The sequence below is a fragment of the Eschscholzia californica genome, unplaced genomic scaffold (assembly GCF_041429995.1).
Source record: "Eschscholzia californica isolate CP2 unplaced genomic scaffold, dmEscCali1.0.p SCAF_4, whole genome shotgun sequence".
Lineage (NCBI taxonomy): Eukaryota > Viridiplantae > Streptophyta > Magnoliopsida > Ranunculales > Papaveraceae > Eschscholzia > Eschscholzia californica.
In genome coordinates, this window is record NW_028238461.1 from 50879258 (window position 1) to 50905273 (window position 26016).

Sequence of the window (26016 nt, forward strand, 5' to 3'; positions counted from 1 at the left end):
ACAAATGTATTTTCTTTCTTTTCATGTCAAAGCTAGAAGTTAGCTATGTTTATTGACTTTGAAATCAATTAATATATATTACTCCTTGTATTGTTTATCAGTCAAAACAAAAGGTCAAAATTTCAACCTCAAAATAGTAAAATAAGAGAACTTGTGGGTCCAACTTGAATCCTGGGTTGGGCCCATAAGGGGAGGCCCACATTAATTAAATACATCAGCAATCTTCTTTTTATCACAAAACCAGAGTAAAAACACCAAACATCATGTTTTGTTCCTTCTATGTCTACCTCCTTTGGATCCATTCTATATTAATTAGGTTAGTTTTGGCAACTTGGGTTCACATGATGGCATCACCTCATCTCCAATATCATTGAGCTTTTCCACTACAATAATAATATTTTTGAAATTCCAAAAAATAAAATAAAAATATTATTGATAATATTAATAATAATTGCTTTAAAAAATACACAAATACAATAGTACCCCTTAAAATACCCCAATACATGTGTTCAAAGTTCATACAATGGGAAAATTAGTACTTCAAATATAAGACTTTGACATATTTATACGAACACATCAATAATATCTTTTTATCTTTTGAGGGTTTTAAGGAAAAAAGAGACAAGGGAAGTAAAAGACAACTTATGAACGAGAAAGAAAGAAGATGCATGAACTATTATCCATTTCTTGCGTGTCTTGTTATAGCAATTATATTTGTGATAATATGGAATTCGAAAACATGATACTCCATGATCTTAATTCCTAAGTGGACGAAGTAACATTCAAAACCCACCATTCGGTAAATATCACGCTACGAGTTATGATCATTTGGTAGATATCTCACTTAAGAATTATGTATATCCGTTTAGTCCTTAGATAACCTAAAATCGGATATTTGATTCGGAACGCTTGAAACACGAAAAAAAAAAAATAGCTAACCAAAGAAAGACAAGGTGAAAATATAAATAATAAAAAAAGTTTATACTTTTGAGAAGAGTTTTTAGGTGATGAAAGATTGAAGCCCCATACGTCTCATTCTTCCCATTTTTCCTTTTGTTTGTCTATACCCACCACCCAAACTTGCAAGTAAATGATGTAAGCAATGTCACATTTCTAATATGGGGTGTGTCTATACTTAGACAATTTTTGTGACTTCACATTAAATTATTTCTTGCTTTACAGGTGTTTCAATGTGTGTGGCTTATTCTTTACCAATTTCTCTCTCTTCAAAATCTTTCTTTTTTAATACCTAAATAATTATTCCTAAATAAATAAAATAATAAATAGCACTCCAATATAAAAAGTTATTGTAATGAATTGTAATAATAAATTTATACATAACTGAAATAATTAATTAAAATAATAAATGATAATCACATGACAATATTGAATATTTGGTGCAGGAAAATAAAATAAAGCATTCCAATTTTCCTAATAGTTACAAAGATTATTTGCCATTGGTCAAAACTCTTCTCTGAAAATTCTAACCCCGAAAGTTAATCAAGGTTTTTTACCAGAAGGGCGCTGCCAGGAAACATATCCTTATGTGAGTTTTGTCAGTGAAGTTTGACATGGAAGTACCTGAAGAGTAAATCGGAAAAGATTAGATATAACAAGTAAAATCTGAATCAGCTTTAGTTGAAAATACTACTCCGCGGAATCAAATGGAGAAAGGGAATTGGGATACTGAAGAAGCTTGTTAGTTTGTGTACCAGCTAGTTGCAGTGAGAACCCTAGAATGGTACTCATTATTAACAAAAGGAGTATAGGATGGATTCTAAAGCTAAAGAAAAGACAGTTCACTGCCTACACAACTTCTCGATTAGGAACCTTGTCACATATATAAAACATTCAAAGAAGTAAACTATCATATGAGAGGAAGAAGGGGAACTAAGGTGATTTTCGTTTCTTTACTTGTCTCGGACTCGCCTGATTCGGATTTGTTCTGGTCAGGGGCACAATAGTCATTTCGTGTAACCATTCTGACGAGTCAAACAGAAAACAAAGCTGGTGTACATATATATATATATATATATATGTATATTCAAATTTACATGATTATCAAACCAGTATACCACCTACATGAACATTAGAACAGAAGACTATTAAGAACTTCCGTCAATCCTTTGCTTCCAGTTTTAACCAGATTGATCTGAAAAATGTAACAGAAAAGAAGAGAGACAGTTCAGACATAACTCCATTTAATCATATACTCATATCCAATACTTTTAATCAAGCGTGTATAATAATAGATACTTAGATGTCATCGAGAATCATTACACAGAGAGATACTGATTAATGAAACTTAAAGCTGCAGTATTAACAAGGAAATTTAATCAATATCAGAAAAGTTTGGAGAATTATCAGACATTTGAACAGATTCCCTTTCCCCAATAATATATGCTCATAGGGCCATACCTACTTATGATATGTTGCTGACAGTAAAAGATTGATTAGGAAGGTAATCGAGGAAGGGTAAAACCGCCTCAATTTGTGCCTCTGCTACCAGCCTTTGCATTTCAGATATGAATTTCTCGAACCCCATGTCACCATATCTTTATAGAATGAAAAACCACAAATACTTTGGAGTTTCAATCTTCATTTATAAGTTTGCACTAAGTTTTCTAATCCTACCATAGAACTTCCATTTCTCTCCTTCACAACAGATGACCAAAGTGGAGGATATCCGAAAAATTTCCCCTTCACATTAGGGAGCGCTACCTTGGGCATTGAACTTCAAATGGTGGTCAATCAGTCACATAAAGGTTCCTTAATTAAAAGTTTCATTTTCTCGATAAGAAATTCGAGTACATCTTCTCTATTTTCCTTTATAAGCAACTGCCGCAACTTCCCAAACGTTGAGCCAGACGGCTGAATTCCCTTTTCTATCATTTCTTCCATGAAAACACAAGCCTTCGTGACTTCCCCCTTCTCACACAACCCATTGATCAGAACCGAAAAAGTATGCATACTTGGAACAAACTGTTTCAAGCTCATATACCTCCATACTTTCAGAGCCATTTCCAACTTATCACTTTCACAAAACATCTTTATCATCATTGTGTAAGTGTCAGCATCAGGATCGCAGACCTTAATCATCCTTCGAAAGACCCTATAAGCCTCGTCAGTCTCTCCAAGGTGTATCAAGCTATTGAGAATGATATTTGATGTTCGAGAATTCGGTGAAACCCCTTTTCGCTCCATCTCATCCAAAACCCTAAAAACATTCTTGAGTCTCTTCACTTTACAGAAAGCACCAATTAAAGCATTATACACCACAACATCAGCATTAATTCCATTTCTCTCCATTTCTAGGAATGTCTCAACCGCATCTCCTATTCGGTTTTCGATCCCATAAGTATGAACCAAGACAGTGTAAATAAAGGAAGTCGGTTTACACCCCCTAGAATCCATATCCCTAACAACTGCAACAGCTTCATCAACCCTGCCTGCCTTGCAAAGGACATCAACCATAATTCCGTAAGTTACGATATCAGGATAACAACCCTTGTCAACCATCTCATTGAAAATTTCCCTCGCCTTGGGTAGGTTTGGATCCTTTCCCCAACCTTCCAACAATATACTATAGGTTTTTGAATCGGGAACAAATTGATCCTTCTTACTATCAAAGATCTCTTGAGCTTTCCTCACATTCTTGGACTTGCAGAAGGCACTTAGTAAGCTGTTGAATGCCGCTAAATTGGGGGGTACTCCATACTTATCCATAACATTGAAAGTGTAAATTGCTTCATCTACCTTTTTCGTCCTGGCATATTTTCTCATAATTATGCAAAAAGTTTCGACATTTAGTGTTCCTTTAGCACGCATCTTATTGACAAGATCCCACATGATAGGGTACTGCTTTATCTTGGCTAAAGATCCAATCATGGTATGATAAGCTCGAACAGTATGAGCATAATTCCTTTGTTTCTGAGCCCATTCAAAGAAACGATACGCCTGCATGCCACCATTCTCAAACCTCTTGAGTACGTCCTCCACCAACTCCTCAGATATCCTAATTCCACTCTCATTAAGGGCAGTCTCAAGACCCACTTTAGGGCAAGACATCATAATTTTACATATTCTTCTCATGGGATCCGAAACCTCTTTTACAGAGTCATTAGAATACATCCTCCTCCAAAGTACGCATTCAAAAGAAATTGTACTTCGAGAAACACAAAACTTGATCATTATCGATGATACGGCAGTTTCCTATTGCATTTGTGGAAGAAAATATAGTTAGTCAAAATTTCGAAATTAGATAGACAAAATCTGGACTTATTGGAAATCTAGGGTTTTAGCTTATTGGAAATCTAGGGTTTTAGCTTATTGGAAATCTAGAGTTAGAATTCAAGGTTAGTCAAGTATACCTTTTGTTAATGTATAAACATTTAGGTTAACAAAATGGATAATTTAAATTCCTATTCATTATAGCTAGTTGGATGAAATCAGGGCTTATTGGAAATCTAGGGTTTTAGCTTTTGATCTCTGGTTAACTCAATTAGATAACAATAAAACCCCTCAAAAGAACTGAAAGACATATAGAGAGAAAAAGCGTACCTTTATCCTCACTTTCACTAATGAGTCAAGATTATTATTGGGTCAATAAGGAAGAGATGAAAGAGAAGTGAATTTTAGGGTTTCGGACAATCTGCAACCAGGGAGAAGAAGAGAAAGAAGAAACAATCACCCATTGATTCATGATAGAGACGCCTGGCAGTCAGATTAGTATTCATATTAGGGTTTGCTCCGTGAATTTGCCCTGGTTGTAAGAAAAGTCCCTCCGTAATGTTTAATCTGGACCGTTTATTTCTGTCAACGGTACAGATTTGATCTAACAAATTAAAAGAGGGTTAGAAACCCAGCTGCTTAGATAGTTTTCTCTCTCTAATTTTTTGCTTCTCCTTTCTTTCTTCTTTCCAAGAAGACAAAACCGAAGTTGAAGCTATAAACTGTTTCGTGTGATTTCCTTCCTTCCCCATCAGTTCAAACTGCATTCAAATCAGTTCAAGTCCCTCACTATCTTCTCAGGTTCTTTCTCTCTCTCTCTAGATTTGAATGTCTATATTTTGTGAGAAAACGTTTTGCACATTAGTTGTTTGTAGAAATGCCTCTTAAATACTTATGCTTGGCAATTCAAAATCTGTTTTTTTATGTCGTCCTTGAGTTTCTATATGTTCAAGAGTAAAAACCCATGTAGCTGAATTTTCTCTTGCATATTAGAGTCTTATAAAAATCAAGTCTTGAACTTGCCAAAATCATTGTAATGGGTAATGGTAAGATTGGTTAAATGTTTATGATTACTCATTTAGGTTCTTTAATATTCACAATCAAATACTATTGTTTATCTCACTAACAAATGACTAATTTTGACTTTATTATCTTATTTGATACAACTTTAATCTTCTAACATTTTAGATTACCGGAATATCCTCCCATGGGTGACTAATGAGGGAAATTACCATTAGTCTTAACTGATTGATGCCCGTTTCAATTCAACGAATCACATTGGGAAGTCTGAGGGAGGTTTAACAGTAGAGGGTCCATAAAATTGCATTTGTCAAATAGTGTTATGCATAAGCAATTGTAGCATTTTAAGAATGAAAAGGAAAATGTAGTTAATTCTTGTTATATCAAAAGTTGCATTTTTGGGGGGAATGCGGAATCATAGTGTGTTTAACAAAGATGGGATACTGTTCCTATCAGAAAAATGGAAGAACCAACAATTGAAACTACACACATTGAAGGGTTCTCTGTTTCTAGCTTGTTAGTTTTTCGTCTTTCCATTAACCCTTCGTTTACTTTTTCTTTTTTCCTACACTGCAGATGTTCTTGTCATTGATAGAGAACATGAAGAAGCTTAAGGATGCATGGGGTTTTGCCCGACAGTAGTGCATCAATTCCAAAGACCCGGAGATCACATGATTGTTACTCCGTGAAAGTGGAAATCCATGATTTATTGATTTTGTATTAGTAATAGTAAGGGCATAAATAGTGGTCATTAGGGTAGTTTCTATGGCCTTTAGGATGTATGAGTGTATTTAGGACAATTTAGCAGTTATGAGCATATTCCATCCTTGTGATGTATCCGCACCAATTGATGTATGATTATCTATTATACTCATGCAATCATGATTCTTAAAAAAACTTAACATACTGTGTTCTTATTTCAGCTTCCTTATTTGGTTATTTCTGGCTGTTCATGAGGGCTCTATTTCCAGTCATTAACTGGTATATTGGGCATCTGAAGCTGATTTCAAGGAAAAGCAGAAGTGTTGTATTACTTCCATTTAGGAATCTAGCATTAACTTGCTCTTACTTTTCGGACAACGAAGACTTCATTTATGAAGATTCTATTACTTCAGAGTCGACTAAACCTGTGGAACATACTGCATTTTTTATTGGACCAGAGAAATTTGATGATTTTTCAGCAAGTAGATCCTTCATTCCTAAAACATTGAAAAAGGAGAGCAATAGGATTGGAGGAATAAAAAAGATTCTTCAGAATCGTGGTTGGGATATGGGAGATGAAAATGGCCTGACCATTGAGCTTGATGAAATTAATGTAATCAGAATTTTGAACGATTTGTTTGATGACAGTTCAAATGCTGCACCAGCGTTCTATTTCTTCAGGTGGTCTCAGAACTGCACCAAATTGAAGCACACAGTTGCATCAATTTCCGTAATGATTCATCTTCTGGTTTCTGGAAACATGAGTCACAGAGCGGTGGATCTTCTCCTGTCTCTCGTTAGAAATAATGACAGGACAGAAGCGTGGCATCAGTCTTTGTTTGATGTGCTCGAGGAAACTTGTAGGAGTAGAAAGGTGTTGCTTATTATATACAGTATGCTAGTTAACACTTATATCAAAGAGAATATGACAAGCATGGCTCTTAAATTAGTTGATGAAATGAAGACACTTAACGGCTTCCCCACTATCGGGGTCTGTAATTTTCTTATCAGAAAACTGTTGGAGTCAAAACAGATGAATTTAGCGTGCGATTTTTTGGAAGATATGCATAGTAGGGGAATGGTAAACGCCTCCATAATTAGCTTGTTTATCCATCAGCATTGTGTCGATGGTAGCATTGAAGATGCTTGGTGTTTCCTTCGGAAGATGAGGAACTATGGTTGTAAACCTGATGTTGTTTCATATACAATTATAATTGATGCACTCTGCAAAATGGGTCTTCTAGAAGACGCCACTTACTTGTTGTTCAAAATGATCGACACGGGTACTTGTCCTGATTCAGTTTTAGTCACATCTGTTATTGATGGTTTTTGTAAAGCAAGAAGATTAGCGGAAGCAAAGAATATTTTGAAGGTCACTGGTTTTGTCCCAAATGTTTTTGTATATAACAGCTTTATTTCATTCTTTTGTACAGAGGGTAATATGATAGAGGCGACGAAGCATTTAGATGAGATGCTGAAAGACAGCATCCATCCTGATTGTTGTACTTACACTACTATAATTCAAGGGTATTGTAAAGATGGTAACCTAGATAAAGCTCTGAAATATTTATGTGAAATGTTTAAGCGAGGGGTCAGCCCCTCAATTGTAACATATACAGTAATTTTAGATCAGTACTGCAAGGTTGAGGATTTGGAAATGGCAGAATATTTGTTCAAAATGATGAAAAGAGATGGAGTGGAGCTCGATGTTGTTGCATATAACACATTAATGGATGGCTATGGAAGAAAAGGTCAGGTTAAAAAGGCTTATGAGCTTTTAGATATGATGAAGCTTGCCAATATCTCTCCAGATTCTTTAACATATAACATTATCATTCACGGGCTTGCTACAAGAGGCTTTGTAAACGAGGCGAGAGAGATGTTAGAAGAACTTCATAGAAGGGGTTTTTCACCTGTACTAGCGTATACTAATATTATATATGGGCTATCGAAAAAGGGAAACTTCGAAGAAGCAAAACATGTTTGGTCCGATATGCCTGAAGACGGTATGAAACATGATGTTGTGACATGTAGTGCTCTTCTTCATGGTTGTTGTAAGAAACGTCGTATGGAAGAGGCCAAAACACTATTTCATCAAATGCTAGATGCAAAATTACATCCAGACTTGATATTATATAACACTCTCATAAATGGATTCAGTAAGGAAGGGAATATATCCGAGGCTTGCCACTTGGTTAATATGATGGCAAAAAATGGTATCATTCCAAACCATGTCACCTGTAAAGCATTGGTTCATGCATTTGATAAACATTGGGTTGAGAATCCTGCAGAAAAGGCAGGTATCAAGATGCTTCAAATACTTTCGGAACACAACATCCATGTTCATATTTCCAAATTTATGTCTATGTTGCAACAACCATCATACTGAGGTGTTATACTACTTTGAAGATTTTGCTTTTATGCTTTTTCTACTGAATCGCTGCTGCGATGGCCTTCTTTGGAAATCTAAATCCTGCTATGGATGGAGCAGAGAGGAAACGTGAGGTACTGCTCTGTTTAATTTGACCTTATATCATGTTCTCTGTACTAGCTGAATTTAGTATGCCATTATATATGTTTTTTCTGTTCCAAAAGGGAGCTCAGTTATTTGGAAAACGACATAATGAGCTTGCTATTCTTTTGAATACATGATCGATATTCTTTAGATGCATTAAATTGTACTAGAGTACACTAAATTCTGCCCTCTTTGTCCGCTGCAGCCCAATTTAACGGTCCATCATATTGCACCACATCAGACATCTATCTGTTCCACATCGAGGCTATGTATAGAGCTTTTACAAGGTGCAAAACTTCCTCTGTTTTGTTGTTGGTGACCTGCATTTTGTTAGTCTTACTTTGTAAGCGTAAGTTGTTTTGAAGCACTATCTGAAGTCAGCAAAGTTGGCTTCCCTGGAACCCACAATATCGAAATTGCATTGAGGTCCGATGGTCTGGGGCTGCCTGACGTTCTTGGAGACATTGACACTGAACTTGTGGCTCGTTTTCGAACCCCAAACCACTCAAATCTTTGCTTTACACCTACTTCCTATTTCATTACTAAGCGAAAACCGGTACTTTGTCATTGGATATCTGTGTTAGTTTCATGTTTATTTAAGTTTATACTTTCATGATTACGAGGACACATTTTCTTACAGTAAATTGCTTCACAAGTACAGCCATTCAAAATGAACTAACCAGGAAAGTACTTCTCTTCATATGTAATGCTAGTAAACTATTTGCAGACGTATTGAGCCAACAGCTTGGATAAGTTATCAACTATGATGTTTCTCCATTATGTCTTTGATGGTGAAGTTAAATAACTTTACTTCTTTATGGAGGCCAAATACCTTGGATATTAATGTGTTTTTCACAATTGACATGATATTTAAGGTGTCTTTAATCTTAATTTCTCAACTTTGTTGAAAGAACTTCTTAATCCGTGGATAGTGTATAGCTGAATAAAGGTTAATGTACAATTTTTTGTATACCTCTCCCCACTCTTCACTGCATTGCCTCTATAGCATGTAAGAAGTTATTTTTTATTCTTTTGCCATATACTCAGGAAGGTGTTGACCCAGATGCTGGACCATTGGGGATAACAGCTCTTATACTTGCTGTCAAACAATTTCCAGATGTCGTCAGATCTTTAATCAAAGGTGGTGCGGATCCGAATGTAGAAATATTGAAATTTATCCCCAATAACTCTTTCACCACATATTTGTTTTTTTAATCTGTGAAGTTTCTATTAAGAACTCTTTAATCATATAACACTGCAATAGTTTTAAGAGCTATCCTACACCTCTCTACTGTCCCAACAAGGAGATGCCCCGATTGTAGTACATTTGATGATTATGATCTCCTCATTATGTAAATTATCCAAGTGGGAAAATAGACAGAAAGGTTTTGAATTTACTCTTAAGTTTTCCATGATATTTCCTTTAAATACTGATGCTCTTGAAGTTGACACCATTTAAAAGACAACTCATACGAGAGGATGCACTATGTGTTTTTCATATCCTGCTTAGGAAATTCAACTTCTTACTCCAGCATGGGCTAAAGCAAGTAGAAATTTCTGCTGTTGATGGTAAACTTCAAGCAGTTAAGGTTCTCCTTCCGATGACTTCTCGCATTCCAAATCCATCATATGTGGAATTGTGGACTGAAGTGTTGATGGCATAATCAAACGTGTAAATTCTAAAGAATTTGAAGAAAAGTTATCTAAATATTACTTATTTATCATATTATGTGTATTTTATAAACACTAGCTAGCTCTAGAGTTTAAATGCGTCAAAGATATACTCGTTGCAGTTTTATTTTTATATGGCTGTTCTCTGTCAACCGCATGCATATACTAGTCTTCGCATGAATTCCCTTTATAATCCGTAATAGGCGTTTTTCGTAAAATAGAAACTTAGTTGATAAATCTCACATTCTCACTCCATCAATACCAACAGGCTTTGCATTATGGCCTTTAAAAATCAAATAAAATAGATATATAATGTATAACTACTCAAGCGATTCACAACCAACACTTCTGTAGAGCAAACAACTGTTTCTTATTCTGTACTCATAAATGGTAAAGCTACAGACACATTTACAATCTTTTAGAGACATTAGCCAGGGAGACCCTTTCTCTCCTTTTCCTTTTCTTGTTTGTATGGGAGCTCTTACTAGATATATTACTTTAAGCAAGCAAATAATAAATGGTGTTATCAAGTGCTTTTGTTTTTCCATTTCTTGCTTCTCTTAAGTTTGACAAGGAAAGCTACATTCATGGTATAATTTATTGGGTTATCATTATCTAATCATGGTTCGTATCTTCTCCAGTAGCCAGTTGCAGATTTCATCAAATCGAAGGACTGTCTCAGTTTGGCGTTAGTGCAGCATGTTTTGCTTACTCCTGTTTGTATTCCACTAGGAGAAATGGGTGAGTATTTACTACCTTAAGCTATCACTCGCTTCAATGGTGTTCAACTTATATAATAAGCTGTGCGTTTATGAACTCGCCACTTTCAATTTACATCACCTTTTAATTCTCCACTTCTATTTGCTCTATCTTTCTGTTATTTTCATGCAAATTTTGTCATGATCAGTTTTCATCTTTGTTCAAGTTTGATGTAGTCCATCAAAGGAAGGCACCACAAAAAATAATTATCTGCAGTCTTTAACATATTTCAACTTCCTTCCTTGATGGTGTGAAATATCTTGTGATTAGCTACCTATGTTCTCAAATAGCCATTTCCACATTTAAATGAAATTAAGAACATATAAGGTAGATTTGGCATGTACCCAAAAAAGACAAAAAAGACTAATTCAACCATGGGCACATTACCACTTCTTAGATTTGCTGAAATATGTTAAAGACTGGTAAACGGCATATTGCCGCCATTCATCGACTATGTAATACCCGCATGGTCAGGATTGAGAGGTGTTGCTCAACATGGCATTGCATTATTTTATTAGGAGGGTAAACACCTAGCTTGGTCCTTGACTTGTGAAGCCGTGAGCTAGTATCGATTTGGTTAAGGCGTGCCTAAATTGTGTGTTCGGCAGTAATGCTGGTCCTAAAAGGTACAATTTTAGAATAGTCGAAAAAATTAACACTATATTGTGCATAATCGTAGTAGTAAATGAAACCGAAGGATATAAATACATATAGTTACATCTATATATGTCTTGTGGAGTCGAGTTCTTGACTCCTGTTTTTTGCCGATCTTTACTTGTACACTTTTGCCTTCTTTAGGATATATTCGAATTTTTAAGGAAAAAAATATGTGTGTATGTTGTGTGTCTGCATTATTTAATATTTGCAAGTAAAAGTTGTGAAATGCTTATGGGCTTTTCGTCGTTTTGGTGATTAAAGGTGAAAGGCCTGGTGTTATCAGATAATGAATAGATCAGTAACATGAACTTCTCTGTTGTTTGGCACATACATATCTTCGTGTCCTGATCCAGGTTGGCATTTTATATCTCAAGTTTCTAGTTCCGTGTTGTTTTTGTCTATCCTACTGAAATTCTCCATCATATTATAGATTGTAGATGCGGGCGTAAATCTACAGTATTTTTATGGCTGACTTCTGTTATCAACGACGTAATTTATGCCAATGGATCAAATATGCTTCTTGGCTCTGGATTTCTCAGAAGAAGAATGAAAAAGAAAGAACGCATACGTAAAGTGCAGCGAACTAACACAGGTAGGACAACACGCTTAAACTGAAAATTTAATCCGGAGAAAGCATGGAACTTGAAACCCATTTTTTTCCTGGTCTCCTTATATAGGTGGTTGTTCACATACTATTCCTTTTTTAACAAGTTCTGTTGATGCCATTTGACTTGAGAATTTTTATATCACAAACTACTGCTATCTCTCTCTATGTGCTAAGGTGAAGATTGGGAACTTTTGTTACATCTTGCATGAAGTTTAAACGTTGATATTATCACTAATCTTTTCTCCGAATTTCAATCTTCTTCCATATTAGTCGTTGAAGGTTGTGCTCTTGTTTGGTTATGAACTATCAACCAGTAGAGATCTGTCTTTCGGTAGCTTATCTGATGTATATGTCTCTCTCTCTCTTTCTATGGGCGATGGATGATCTTCTGATAATTAAGCTTTTCACTCCTATTGAATAAAATTATTGACGACTGTGGTGATGTCCACAGAGATGCTGGACCAGATGGAGTTCTTCACGGTGATCCACCCTGTCTCCCTCATCTTTTTGGAGGCTGCTGCTTCTGTCAGGAAATAGTCTGTCGATGACTTCAACTAGTCATGTTACTCTTCACCATCCATGGGAGTCCAGAAGTTGCAGATATGCCATTTGGGACATAGAATGGGTTGGGTCCACATCCTTGTTATAACTGGCTGAACAGGGATATACCCATTAGTGCCAAGGCAGAGAGAAGCTTGACTGCTACACTCAACCGTCAAAGCGTGGGCAAGTGACTGGTAATACGACGCTGAACTAGCCCGTCTCATACGGCCAATAAAAGCTTCAACAAAGATCTATTTGACAAGTTTCCTAGGAGATCCCTACTAGCCCTAGAAAACCCCCTCTAAAACCCTATATCCGGGGTCGAATCAAGTAAAGGAGAGTGAACTCCTATGGTTAATAAGCAAAAGAATTGGTTCAATTAATGCAAATGGTACCATTTTCAGTTGGATTTTACTAGCCATTTATTGAATAAATTACTGTGAAGATAATACACGAGTGACATACTATCCATGTGTCATCAATAATAACCAACTAGCCATCCCATATGGTGTAAAATTAAATAAACTGGATTAATATCTTCCTAAAGCCTACATATAAGTGAGATGAATTCACAAAATCTCATCAAATTACCTAAAATCATTAAAGATTCTACAAAGTTAAAATCAGTAAGAGAACATATCTTGAAAATAAGTGAGAAGGTAATTTTCGATGAAAGTGTTGATCGTTGGTCCTAATTTCTAGGGTTGTTTTTTTGTAAGTTGTTAGAGAGAGAGAGATTATTGAGAGAGAGAGAGAGAGAGAGAGATTGATGGGATAAGAATTCAGAAATGGAAAGAAAGAGAATTAGAGATGTTATGGACAGTAGATGGGAGCTCTCGGCTGGAACAATCAGAAAGATATAACATTTTTCTTAGAGAGAGAAATAGAAATTATTTCTATTCTCTGGTTATTTTTAGAGAGAGAGAGAGAGAATCAGAAAGATATAACAGTTTTTTGCTTCCAGTAACAGAAAGGGATTTTAGAGAAAACTTTATGAAGAGATTTGATTGATCTCTGTTACTATATTCAGAGGACTGATTTAGGTGACTCATCTTCTTCTTATAAATACAAGAGAGGCTAATCTCACAATAAAGTTAAGAGGAAAGCAAATAAAATTTGTGAATCTAAAGTTAACAAACCTAGAAATCTTGCACCATCAAATACTACTTTGAAGAATTAACAACAGCATAAGAAAGAACTAATAAACCTCATATCCATTTCCTAAAATATCAATAGCCAATCATCAAAATTTCCTAAACAAATCAACAATTCTTCATAAACTAAGACCACGTTCTAGATTTCAAGAAGTGAAGAAGCTGAAAACGCCATTACTAGTTGTAACCCATTTCTCACTCTTCTTTCAAACATACATTTCCAAGAATGTTGTTAGTAAAAACAAAGCCTAATTCATCAGAAAACTACTACTACTACTACTACTATCTCTTAACTAGCTAAAACAAGTAACTAATAATCTTTCAGTTTGATTTAAAACCCAAAACTACTTACCTACTCAATCCGTACAATCCCATCATCAAAGAAGATGGTTGCGATTAATACGCCACCTGATTCATCAGTTAGGGAGATGATGAACTCGACGAACCCAGAAACAAGACTGCCATCTTCTGCCGTGATGTAGCACACTACCTTTGTAGCACCAAGAGGAAGTGAGATGGGTGGAGATGTCCACACATCTCCACCCAACCTCTTCATTTCAACAGCTGCTAACGGGTCGGATTTTAGGAAGTAGTTCATCCTTCGGTTACCTACTAAATCCTTCATAACAACTACATACACCAATCTCATTTCAGTAGCTTCTTCTTCCTCTATCTCTTCAACTTTCTTCTTGTACACTACTTTGGGTCTTTTGTCAGTGTTTTTTATCTGAAGAGAGGGGTAAGACGATGCATCACGTCTGGGGAAAGTCACTCGGTTAGGTTTCCGATTGAAAAGCCTGGTTTTACAAAAGTCAAAAAAAGAGATCAGGGAAGGATGCATTTTGAAGGAAAGGGTGCTCTGGGTTACTGTTTTCTCTCTCTCTCTCTTATATAGAAGAAGCAACGAAGAAGTGATAGAAGCAGACAACAACTGTTTCATTGATTTGGTGCGTTTATGCAATCATGATCTTTCTCCTCTCTCACTCTCTCTCTCTCTCTCTCTGACATCCATTACTCTCTCTCACTGACAATTTCAAACCCTACTATGAGAATAAAGCAGTAGGGTTTTTTTCCTTTTTATCTCAGTTTAGTTGTTTTTGCCCCTTAAAACAATTTTTAAAATTCATTATACAGACTCATATAAATTTTTTTTTTTTTTTTTTTGTTGAAACACTTTTCTAATATAACTTGCCATGGAAAAAAAAAAAGTAAAAAAATATCGCCCAGGGTAGTAATTGGGTGAGTTCCTACTTTGTGGCATATCAAGGAAGTCAGCATTTGAGAGAGAAACAAAAACGGAGATGGTTGCGATTAATACGCCACCTGATTCATCAGTTAGGGAGATGATGAACTCGACGAACTTAGAAACAAGACTGCCATCTTCCGCCGTGATGTAGCACACTACCACCGTATCACCAACAGGAAGTGAGATGGGTGGAGATGTCCACACATCTCCACCCAAACTCTTCATTTCAACAGCTGCTAACGGGTCGGATTTTAGGAAGTAGTTCATCCTTCGGTTACCTACTAAATCCTTCATAACAACTACATACACCAATCTCATTTCAGTAGCTTCTTCTTCCTCTATCTCTTCAACTTTCTTCTTGTAAACTACTTTGGGTCTTTTGTCAGTGTTTTTTATCTGAAGAGAGGGGTAAGACGATGCATCACGTCTGGGGAAAGTCACTCGGTAAGGTTTCCGATTGAAAAGCCTGGTTTTACAAAAGTCAAAAAAAGAGATCAGGGAAGGATGCATTTTGAAGGAAAGGGTGCTCTGGGTTACTGTTCTCTCTCTCTCTCTCTCTCTCTCTTCCACTTTCTTCTTGTACACTACTTTGGGTCTCTTGTCGAACTTGCTTATCTGAAGAGAGGGGTAAGAAGATGCATCACGTCTAGGGAAACTAACTCGGTTAGGTTTCCGATTGAAAAGCCTGGTTTTACAAAAGTCAAAAAAAGAGATCAGGGAAGGATGCATTTTGAAGGAAAGGGTGCTCTGGGTTACTGTTCTCTCTCTCTCTCTTATATAGAAGAAGCAACGAAGAAGTGATAGAAGCAGACAACAACTGTTTCATTGATTTGGTGCGTTTATGCAATCATGATCTTTCTCCTCTCTCACTTTCTCTCTCTCTCTCTCTCTCTGACATCCATTACTCTCTCTCACTGACAATTTCAAACCCTACTATGAGAATAAAGCAGTAGGTTTTTTTTCCTTTTTATCTCAGTTTAGTTGTTTTTGCCCCTTAAAACAATTTTTAAAATTCATTATACAGACTCATATAAATTTTTTTTTTGTTGAAACACTTTTCTAATATAACTTGCCATGGAAAAAAAAAAGTAAAAAAATATCGCCCAGGGTAGTAATTGGGTGAGTTCCTACTTTGTGGCATATCAAGGAAGGCAGCATTTGAGAGAGAAACAAAAACGGAGATGGTTGCGATTAATACGCCACCTGATTCATCAGTTAGGGAGATGATGAACTCGACGAACTTAGAAACAAGACTGCCATCTTCCGCCGTGATGTAGCACACTACCACCGTATCACCAACAGGAAGTGAGATGGGTGGAGATGTCCACACATCTCCACCCAAACTCTTCATTTCAACAGCTGCTAACGGGTCGGATTTTAGGAAGTAGTTCATCCTTCGGTTACCTACTAAATCCTTCATAACAACTACATACACCAATCTCATTTCAGTAGCTTCTTCTTCCTCTATCTCTTCAACTTTCTTCTTGTACACTACTTTGGGTCTTTTGTCAGTGTTTTTTATCTGAAGAGAGGGGTAAGACGATGCATCACGTCTGGCGAAAGTCACTCGGTTAGGTTTCCGATTGAAAAGCCTGGTTTTACAAAAGTCAAAAAAAGAGATCAGGGAAGGATGCATTTTGAAGGAAAGGGTGCTCTGGGTTACTGTTCTCTCTCTCTCTCTTCCACTTTCTTCTTGTACACTACTTTGGGTCTCTTGTCGAACTTGCTTATCTGAAGAGAGGGGTAAGAAGATGCATCACGTCTGGGGAAACTAACTCGGTTAGGTTTTCGATTGAAAAGCCTGGTTTTACAAAAGTCAAAAAAAGAGATCAGGGAAGGATGCATTTTGAAGAAAAGGGTGCTCTGGGTTACTGTTCTCTCTCTCTCTCTCTCTCTCTCTTATATAGAAGAAGCAACGAAGAAGTGATAGAAGCAGACAACAACTGTTTCATTGATTTGGTGCGTTTATGCAATCATGATCTTTCTCCTCTCTCACTTTCTCTCTCTCTCTCTATCTCTCTCTCTGACATCCATTACTCTCTCTCACTGACAATTTCAAACCCTACTATGAGAATAAAGCAGTAGGGTTCTTTTCCTTTTTATCTCAGTTTAGTTGTTTTTGCCCCTTAAAACAATTTTTAAAATTCATTATACAGACTCATATAAATTTTTTTTTTTTTTTTTTTGTTGAAACACTTTTCTAATATAACTTGCCATGGAAAAAAGAAAAAGTAAAAAAATATCGCCCAGGGTAGTAATTGGGTGAGTTCCTACTTTGTGGCATATCAAGGAAGTCAGCATTTGAGAGAGAAACAAAAACGGAGATGTTTGCGATTAATACGCCACCTGATTCATCAGTTAGGGAGATGATGAACTCGATGAACTCAGAAACAAGACTGCCATCTTCCGCCGTGATGTAGCACACTACCACCGTATCACCAACAGGAAGTGAGATGGGTGGAGATGTCCACACATCTCCACCCAAACTCTTCATTTCAACAGCTGCTAACGGGTCGGATTTTAGGAAGTAGTTCATCCTTCGGTTACCTACTAAATCCTTCATAACAACTACATACACCAATCTCATTTTAGTAGCTTCTTCTTCCTCTATCTCTTCAACTTTCTTCTTGTACACTACTTTGGGTCTTTTGTCAGTGTTTTTTATCTAAAGAGAGGGGTAAGACGATGCATCACGTCTGGGGAAAGTCACTCGGTTAGGTTTCCGATTGAAAAGCCTGGTTTTACAAAAGTCAAAAAAAGAGATCATGGAAGGATGCATTTTGAAGGAAAGGGTGCTCTGGGTTACTGTTCTCTCTCTCTCTCTCTCTCTCTTCCACTTTCTTCTTGTACACTACTTTGGGTCTCTTGTCGAACTTGCTTATCTGAAGAGAGGGGTAAGAAGATGCATCACGTCTGGGGAAACTAACTCGGTTAGGTTTCCGATTGAAAAGCCTGGTTTTACAAAAGTCAAAAAAAGAGATCAGGGAAGGATGCATTTTGAAGGAAAGGGTGCTCTGGGGTACTGTTCTCTCTCTCTTTCTCTTATATAGAAGAAGCAACGAAGAAGTGATAGAAGCAGACAACAATTGTTTAATTGATTTGGTGCGTTTATGCAATCATGATCTTTCTCCTCTCTCACTTTCTCTCTCTCTCTCTCTGACATCCATTACTCTCTCTCACTGACAATTTCAAACCCTACTATGAGAATAAAGCAGTAGGGTTTTTTTTCCTTTTTATCTCAGTTTAGTTGTTTTTGCCCCTTAAAACAATTTTTAAAATTCATTATACAGACTCATATAATTTTTTTTTTGTTGAAACACTTTTCTAATATAACTTGCCATGGAAAAAAAAAAAGTAAAAAAATATCGCCCAGGGTAGTAATTGGGTGAGTTCCTACTTTGTGGCATATCAAGGAAGTCAGCATTTGAGAGAGAAACAAAAACGGAGATGGTTGCGATTAATACGCCACCTGATTCATCAGTTAGGGAGATGATGAACTCGACGAACTCAGAAACAAGACTGCCATCTTCCGCCGTGATGTAGCACACTACCACCGTATCACCAACAGGAAGTGAGATGGGTGGAGATGTCCACACATCTCCACCCAAACTCTTCATTTCAACAGCTGCTAACGGGTCGGATTTTAGGAAGTAGTTCATCCTTCGGTTACCTACTAAATCCTTCATAACAACTACATACACCAATCTCATTTCAGTAGCTTCTTCTTCCTCTATCTCTTCAACTTTCTTCTTGTACACTACTTTAGGTCTTTTGTCAGTGTTTTTTATCTGAAGAGAGGGGTAAGACGATGCATCACGTCTGGGGAAAGTCACTCGGTTAGGTTTCCGATTGAAAAGCCTGGTTTTACAAAAGTAAAAAAAAGAGATCATGGAAGGATGCATTTTGAAGGAAAGGGTGCTCTGGGTTACTGTTCTCTCTTATATAGAAGAAGCAACGAAGAAGTGATAGAAGCAGACAACAACTGTTTCATTGATTTGGTGCGTTTATGCAATCATGATCTTTCTCCTCTCTCACTTTCTCTCTCTCTCTCTCTCTCTGACATCCATTACTCTCTCTCACTGACAATTTCAAACCCTACTATGAGAATAAAGCAGTAGGGTTTTTTTTTTTTTTAACTCAGTTTAGTTGTTTTTGCCCCTTAAAACAATTTTTAAAATTCATTATACAGACTCATATAATTTTTTTTTTGTTGAAACACTTTTCTAATATAACTTGCCATGGAAAAAAAAAAGTAAAAAAATATCGCCCAGGGTAGTAATTGGGTGAGTTCCTACTTTGTGGCATATCAAGGAAGTCAGCATTTGAGAGAGAAACAAAAACGGAGATGGTTGCGATTAATACGCCACCTGATTCATCAGTTAGGGAGATGATGAACTCGACGAACTTAGAAACAAGACTGCCATCTTCCGCCGTGATGTAGCACACTACCACCGTATCACCAACAGGAAGTGAGATGGGTGGAGATGTCCACACATCTCCACCCAAACTCTTCATTTCAACAGCTGCTAACGGGTCGGATTTTAGGAAGTAGTTCATCCTTCGGTTACCTACTAAATCCTTCATAACAACTACATACACCAATCTCATTTCAGTAGCTTCTTCTTCCTCTATCTCTTCAACTTTCTTCTTGTACACTACTTTGGGTCTTTTGTCAGTGTTTTTTATCTGAAGAGAGGGGTAAGACGATGCATCACGTCTGGGGAAAGTCACTCGGTTAGGTTTCCGATTGAAAAGCCTGGTTTTACAAAAGTCAAAAAAGAGATCAGGGAAGGATGCATTTTGAAGGAAAGGGTGCTCTGGGTTACTGTTCTCTCTCTCTCTCTTCCACTTTCTTCTTGTACACTACTTTGGGTCTCTTGTCGAACTTGCTTATCTGAAGAGAGGGGTAAGAAGATGCATCACGTCTGGGGAAACTAACTCGGTTAGGTTTCCGATTGAAAAGCCTGGTTTTACAAAAGTCAAAAAAAGAGATCAGGGAAGGATGCATTTTGAAGGAAAGGGTGCTCTGGGTTACTGTTCTCTCTCTCTCTCTCTCTTATATAGAAGAAGCAACGAAGAAGTGATAGAAGCAGACAACAACTGTTTCATTGATTTGGTGCGTTTATGCAATCATGATCTTTCTCCTCTCTCACTTTCTCTCTCTCTCTCTATCTCTCTCTCTGACATCCATTACTCTCTCTCACTGACAATTTCAAACCCTACTATGAGAATAAAGCAGTAGGGTTCTTTTCCTTTTTATCTCAGTTTAGTTGTTTTTGCCCCTTAAAACAATTTTTAAAATTCATTATACAGACTCATATAATTTTTTTTTTTTTTGTTGAAACACATTTCTAATATAACTTGCCATGGAAAAAAAAAAAAGTAAAAAAATATCGCCCAGGGTAGTAATTGGGTGAGTTCCTACTTTGTGGCATATCAAGGAAGTCAGCATTTGAGAGAGAAACAAAAACGGAGATGTTTGCGATTAATACGCCACCTGATTCATCAGTTAGGGAGATGATGAACTCGACGAACTCAGAAACAAGACTGCCATCTTCCGCCGTGATGTAGCACACTACCACCGTATCACCAACAGGAAGTGAGATGGGTGGAGATGTCCACACATCTCCACCCAAACTCTTCATTTCAACAGCTGCTAACAGGTCGGATTTTAGGAAGTAGTTCATCCTTCGGTTACCTACTAAATCCTTCATAACAACTACATACACCAATCTCATTTCAGTAGCTTCTTCTTCCTCTATCTCTTCAACTTTCTTCTTGGACACTACTTTGGGTCTTTTGTCAGAGTTTTTTATCTGAAGAGAGGGGTAAGACGATGCATCACGTCTGGGGAAAGTCACTCGGTTAGGTTTCCGATTGAAAAGCCTGGTTTTACAAAAGTCAAAAAAAGAGATCAGGGAAGGATGCATTTTGAAGAAAAGGGTGCTCTGGGTTACTGTTCTCTCTCTCTCTCTCTCTCTCTTCCACTTTCTTCTTGTACACTACTTTGGGTCTCTTGTCGAACTTGCTTATCTGAAGAGAGGGGTAAGAAGATGCATCACGTCTGGGGAAACTAACTCGGTTAGGTTTCCGATTGAAAAGCCTGGTTTTACAAAAGTAAAAAAAAGAGATCAGGGATGGATGCATTTTGAAGGAAAGGGTGCTCTGGGTTACTGTTCTCTCTCTCTCTCTTATATAGAAGAAGCAACAAAGAAGTGATAGAAGCAGACAACAACTGTTTCATTGATTTGGTGCGTTTATGCAATCATGATCTTTCTCCTCTCTCACTTTCTCTCTCTCTCTCTCTCTGACATCCATTACTCTCTCTCACTGACAATTTCAAACCCTACTATGAGAATAAAGCAGTAGGGTTTTTTTCCTTTTTATCTCAGGTTAGTTGTTTTTGCCCCTTAAAACAATTTTTAAAATTCATTATACAGACTCATATAAATTTTTTTTTTTGTTGAAACACTTTTCTAATATAACTTGCCATGGAAAAAAAAAAAAGTAAAAAAATATCGCCCAGGGTAGTAATTGGGTGAGTTCCTACTTTGTGGCATATCAAGGAAGTCAGCATTTGAGAGAGAAACAAAAACGGAGATGGTTGCGATTAATACGCCACCTGATTCATCAGTTAGGGAGATGATGAACTCGACGAACTTAGAAACAAGACTGCCATCTTCCGCCGTGATGTAGCACACTACTACCGTATCACCAACAGGAAGTGAGATGGGTGGAGATGTCCACACATCTCCACCCAAACTCTTCATTTCAACAGCTGCTAACGGGTCGGATTTTAGGAAGTAGTTCATCCTTCGGTTACCTACTAAATCCTTCATAACAACTACATACACCAATCTCATTTCAGTAGCTTCTTCTTCCTCTATCTCTTCAACTTTCTTCTTGTACACTACTTTGGGTCTTTTGTCAGTGTTTTTTATCTGAAGAGAGGGGTAAGACGATGCATCACGTCTGGCGAAAGTCACTCGGTTAGGTTTCCGATTGAAAAGCCTGGTTTTACAAAAGTCAAAAAAGAGATCAGGGAAGGATGCATTTTGAAGGAAAGGGTGCTCTGGGTTACTGTTCTCTCTCTCTCTCTCTCTCTTCCACTTTCTTCTTGTACACTACTTTGGGTCTCTTGTCGAACTTGCTTATCTGAAGAGAGGGGTAAGAAGATGCATCACGTCTGGGGAAACTAACTCGGTTAGGTTTCCGATTGAAAAGCCTGGTTTTACAAAAGTCAAAAAAAGAGATCAGGGAAGGATGCATTTTGAAGGAAAGGGTGCTCTGGGTTACTGTTCTCTCTCTCTCTCTCGCTCTCTCTTATATAGAAGAAGCAACGAAGAAGTGATAGAAGCAGACAACAACTGTTTCATTGATTTGGTGCGTTTATGCAATCATGATCTTTCTCCTCTCTCACTTTCTCTCTCTCTCTCTCTCTATCTCTCTCTCTGACATCCATTACTCTCTCTCACTGACAATTTCAAACCCTACTATGAGAATAAAGCAGTAGGGTTCTTTTCCTTTTTATCTCAGTTTAGTTGTTTTTGCCCCTTAAAACAATTTTTAAAATTCATTATACAGACTCATATAAATTTTTTTTTGTTGAAACACTTTTCTAATATAACTTGCCATGGAAAAAAGAAAAAGTAAAAAAATATCGCCCAGGGTAGTAATTGGGTGAGTTCCTACTTTGTGGCATATCAAGGAAGTCAGCATTTGAGAGAGAAACAAAAACGGAGATGTTTGCGATTAATACGCCACCTGATTCATCAGTTAGGGAGATGATGAACTCGACGAACTCAGAAACAAGACTGCCATCTTCCGCCGTGATGTAGCACACTACCACCGTATCACCAACAGGAAGTGAGATGGGTGGAGATGTCCACACATCTCCACCCAAACTCTTCATTTCAACAGCTGCTAACGGGTCGGATTTTAGGAAGTAGTTCATCCTTCGGTTACCTACTAAATCCTTCATAACAACTACATACACCAATCTCATTTTAGTAGCTTCTTCTTCCTCTATCTCTTCAACTTTCTTCTTGTACACTACTTTGGGTCTTTTGTCAGTGTTTTTTATCTGAAGAGAGGGGTAAGACGATGCATCACGTCTGGGGAAAGTCACTCGGTTAGGTTTCCGATTGAAAAGCCTGGTTTTACAAAAGTCAAAAAAAGAGATCATGGAAGGATGCATTTTGAAGGAAAGGGTGCTCTGGGTTACTGTTCTCTCTCTCTCTCTCTCTCTCTCTCTCTCTCTCTCTCTTCCACTTTCTTCTTGTACACTACTTTGGGTCTCTTGTCGAACTTGCTTATCTGAAGAGAGGGGTAAGAAGATGCATCACGTCTGGGGAAACTAACTCGGTTAGGTTTCCGATTGAAAAGCCTGGTTTTACAAAAGTCAAAAAAAGAGATCAGGGAAGGATGCATTTTGAAGGAAAGGGTGCTCTGGGGTACTGTTCTCTCTCTCTTTCTCTTATATAGAAGAAGCAACGAAGAAGTGATAGAAGCAGACAACAATTGTTTAATTGATTTGGTGCGTTTATGCAATCATGATCTTTCTCCTCTCTCACTTTCTCTCTCTCTCTCTCTGACATCCATTACTCTCTCCCACTGACAATTTAAAACCCTACTATGAGAATAAAGCAGTAGGGTTTTTTTTCCTTTTTATCTCAGTTTAGTTGTTTTTGCCCCTTAAAACAATTTTTAAAATTCATTATACAGACTCATATAAATTTTTTTTTTTGTTGAAACACTTTTCTAATATAACTTGCCATGGAAAAAAAAAAAGTAAAAAAATATCGCCCAGGGTAGTAATTGGTAGAGTTCCTACTTTGTGGCATATCAAGGAAGTCAGCATTTGAGAGAGAAACAAAAACGGAGATGGTTGCGATTAATACGCCACCTGATTCATCAGTTAGGGAGATGATGAACTCGACGAACTCAGAAACAAGACTGCCATCTTCCGCCGTGATGTAGCACACTACCACCGTATCACCAACAGGAAGTGAGATGGGTGGAGATGTCCACACATCTCCACCCAAACTCTTCATTTCAACAGCTGCTAACGGGTCGGATTTTAGGAAGTAGTTCATCCTTCGGTTACCTACTAAATCCTTCATAACAACTACATACACCAATCTCATTTCAGTAGCTTCTTCTTCCTCTATCTCTTCAACTTTCTTCTTGTACACTACTTTAGGTCTTTTGTCAGTGTTTTTTATCTGAAGAGAGGGGTATGACGATGCATCACGTCTGGGGAAAGTCACTCGGTTAGGTTTCCGATTGAAAAGCCTGGTTTTACAAAAGTAAAAAAAAGAGATCATGGAAGGATGCATTTTGAAGGAAAGGGTGCTCTGGGTTACTGTTCTCTCTTATATAGAAGAAGCAACGAAGAAGTGATAGATGCAGACAACAACTGTTTCATTGATTTGGTGCGTTTATGCAATCATGATCTTTCTCCTCTCTCACTTTCTCTCTCTCTCTCTCTCTCTGACATCCATTACTCTCTCTCACTGACAATTTCAAACCCTACTATGAGAATAAAGCAGTAGGGTTTTTTTCTTTTTTAACTCAGTTTAGTTGTTTTTGCCCCTTAAAACAATTTTTAAAATTCATTATACAGACTCATATAATTTTTTTTTTGTTGAAACACTTTTCTAATATAACTTGCCATGGAAAAAAAAAAAGTAAAAAAATATCGCCCAGGGTAGTAATTGGGTGAGTTCCTACTTTGTGGCATATCAAGGAAGTCAGCATTTGAGAGAGAAACAAAAACGGAGATGGTTGCGATTAATACGCCACCTGATTCATCAGTTAGGGAGATGATGAACTCGACGAACTTAGAAACAAGACTGCCATCTTCCGCCGTGATGTAGCACACTACCACCGTATCACCAACAGGAAGTGAGATGGGTGGAGATGTCCACACATCTCCACCCAAACTCTTCATTTCAACAGCTGCTAACGGGTCGGATTTTAGGAAGTAGTTCATCCTTCGGTTACCTACTAAATCCTTCATAACAACTACATACACCAATCTCATTTTAGTAGCTTCTTCTTCCTCTATCTCTTCAACTTTCTTCTTGTACACTACTTTGGGTCTTTTGTCAGTGTTTTTTATCTGAAGAGAGGGGTAAGACGATGCATCACGTCTGGGGAAAGTCACTCGGTTAGGTTTCCGATTGAAAAGCCTGGTTTTACAAAAGTCAAAAAAGAGATCAGGGAAGGATGCATTTTGAAGGAAAGGGTGCTCTGGGTTACTGTTCTCTCTCTCTCTCTTCCACTTTCTTCTTGTACACTACTTTGGGTCACTTGTCGAACTTGCTTATCTGAAGAGAGGGGTAAGAAGATGCATCACGTCTGGGGAAACTAACTCGGTTAGGTTTCCGATTGAAAAGCCTGGTTTTACAAAAGTCAAAAAAAGAGATCAGGGAAGGATGCATTTTGAAGGAAAGGGTGCTCTGGGTTACTGTTCTCTCTCTCTCTCTCTCTCTTATATAGAAGAAGCAACGAAGAAGTGATAGAAGCAGACAACAACTGTTTCATTGATTTGGTGCGTTTATGCAATCATGATCTTTCTCCTCTCTCACTTTCTCTCTCTCTGACATCCATTACTCTCTCTCACTGACAATTTCAAACCCTACTATGAGAATAAAGCAGTAGGGTTTTTTTCCTTTTTATCTCAGTTTAGTTGTTTTTGCCCCTTAAAACAATTTTTAAAATTCATTATACAGACTCATATAATTTTTTTTTTTTTTTTGTTGAAACACATTTCTAATATAACTTGCCATGGAAAAAAAAAAAGTAAAAAAATATCGCCCAGGGTAGTAATTGGGTGAGTTCCTACTTTGTGGCATATCAAGGAAGTCAGCATTTGAGAGAGAAACAAAAACGGAGATGTTTGCGATTA

The 26016-nt window shown here is 37.2% G+C and overlaps 2 protein-coding genes across 22 annotated transcripts; one reads left to right on the forward strand and one right to left on the reverse strand.

The window, feature by feature from the left end:
- Positions 1–1330: 1330 nt before the first annotated feature.
- APPR6 (Tetratricopeptide repeat (TPR)-like superfamily protein) lies at positions 1331–4700 on the reverse strand. Of its 2 annotated transcripts, none has more exons than XM_086673700.1 (4): positions 4561–4700; positions 2423–4212; positions 2083–2152; positions 1331–1581 (listed from the first exon to the last, which is right to left on the reverse strand). In XM_086673700.1, exon 2 carries the CDS (start codon positions 4189–4191, stop codon positions 2752–2754), a length of 1440 nt encoding a protein of 479 aa, XP_086529826.1. In that variant the 5' UTR covers positions 4192–4212; positions 4561–4700; the 3' UTR covers positions 1331–1581; positions 2083–2152; positions 2423–2751. The 2 variants fall into 2 exon arrangements, with proteins under 2 accessions (XP_086529826.1, XP_086529827.1); XM_086673701.1 differs by having other exon boundaries at positions 2419–4212.
- Positions 4623–13107, forward strand: LOC147545795 (Pentatricopeptide repeat (PPR) superfamily protein). Of its 20 annotated transcripts, none has more exons than XM_086673678.1 (8): positions 4696–5031; positions 5827–8457; positions 8673–9023; positions 9515–9625; positions 10780–10879; positions 11816–11907; positions 11985–12146; positions 12613–13107. In XM_086673678.1, the coding sequence occupies exon 2, from the start codon at positions 6203–6205 to the stop codon at positions 8339–8341; it is 2139 nt and encodes a 712-aa protein (XP_086529804.1). In that variant the 5' UTR covers positions 4696–5031; positions 5827–6202; the 3' UTR covers positions 8342–8457; positions 8673–9023; positions 9515–9625; positions 10780–10879; positions 11816–11907; positions 11985–12146; positions 12613–13107. The 20 variants fall into 20 exon arrangements, with proteins under 20 accessions (XP_086529813.1, XP_086529804.1, XP_086529811.1 ...); XM_086673685.1 differs by having other exon boundaries at positions 9515–9608; XM_086673676.1 differs by having other exon boundaries at positions 8673–8754.
- Positions 13108–26016: the final 12909 nt, after the last annotated feature.

Excerpts from the sequence above, each read along its gene's own strand:
- LOC147545795 (XM_086673687.1), top strand. The coding sequence starts at position 6,203 with ATGAGGGCTCTATTTCCAGTCATTAACTGGTATATTGGGCATCTGAAG.
- APPR6 (XM_086673700.1), bottom strand. The coding sequence starts at position 4,191 with ATGATCAAGTTTTGTGTTTCTCGAAGTACAATTTCTTTTGAATGCGTA.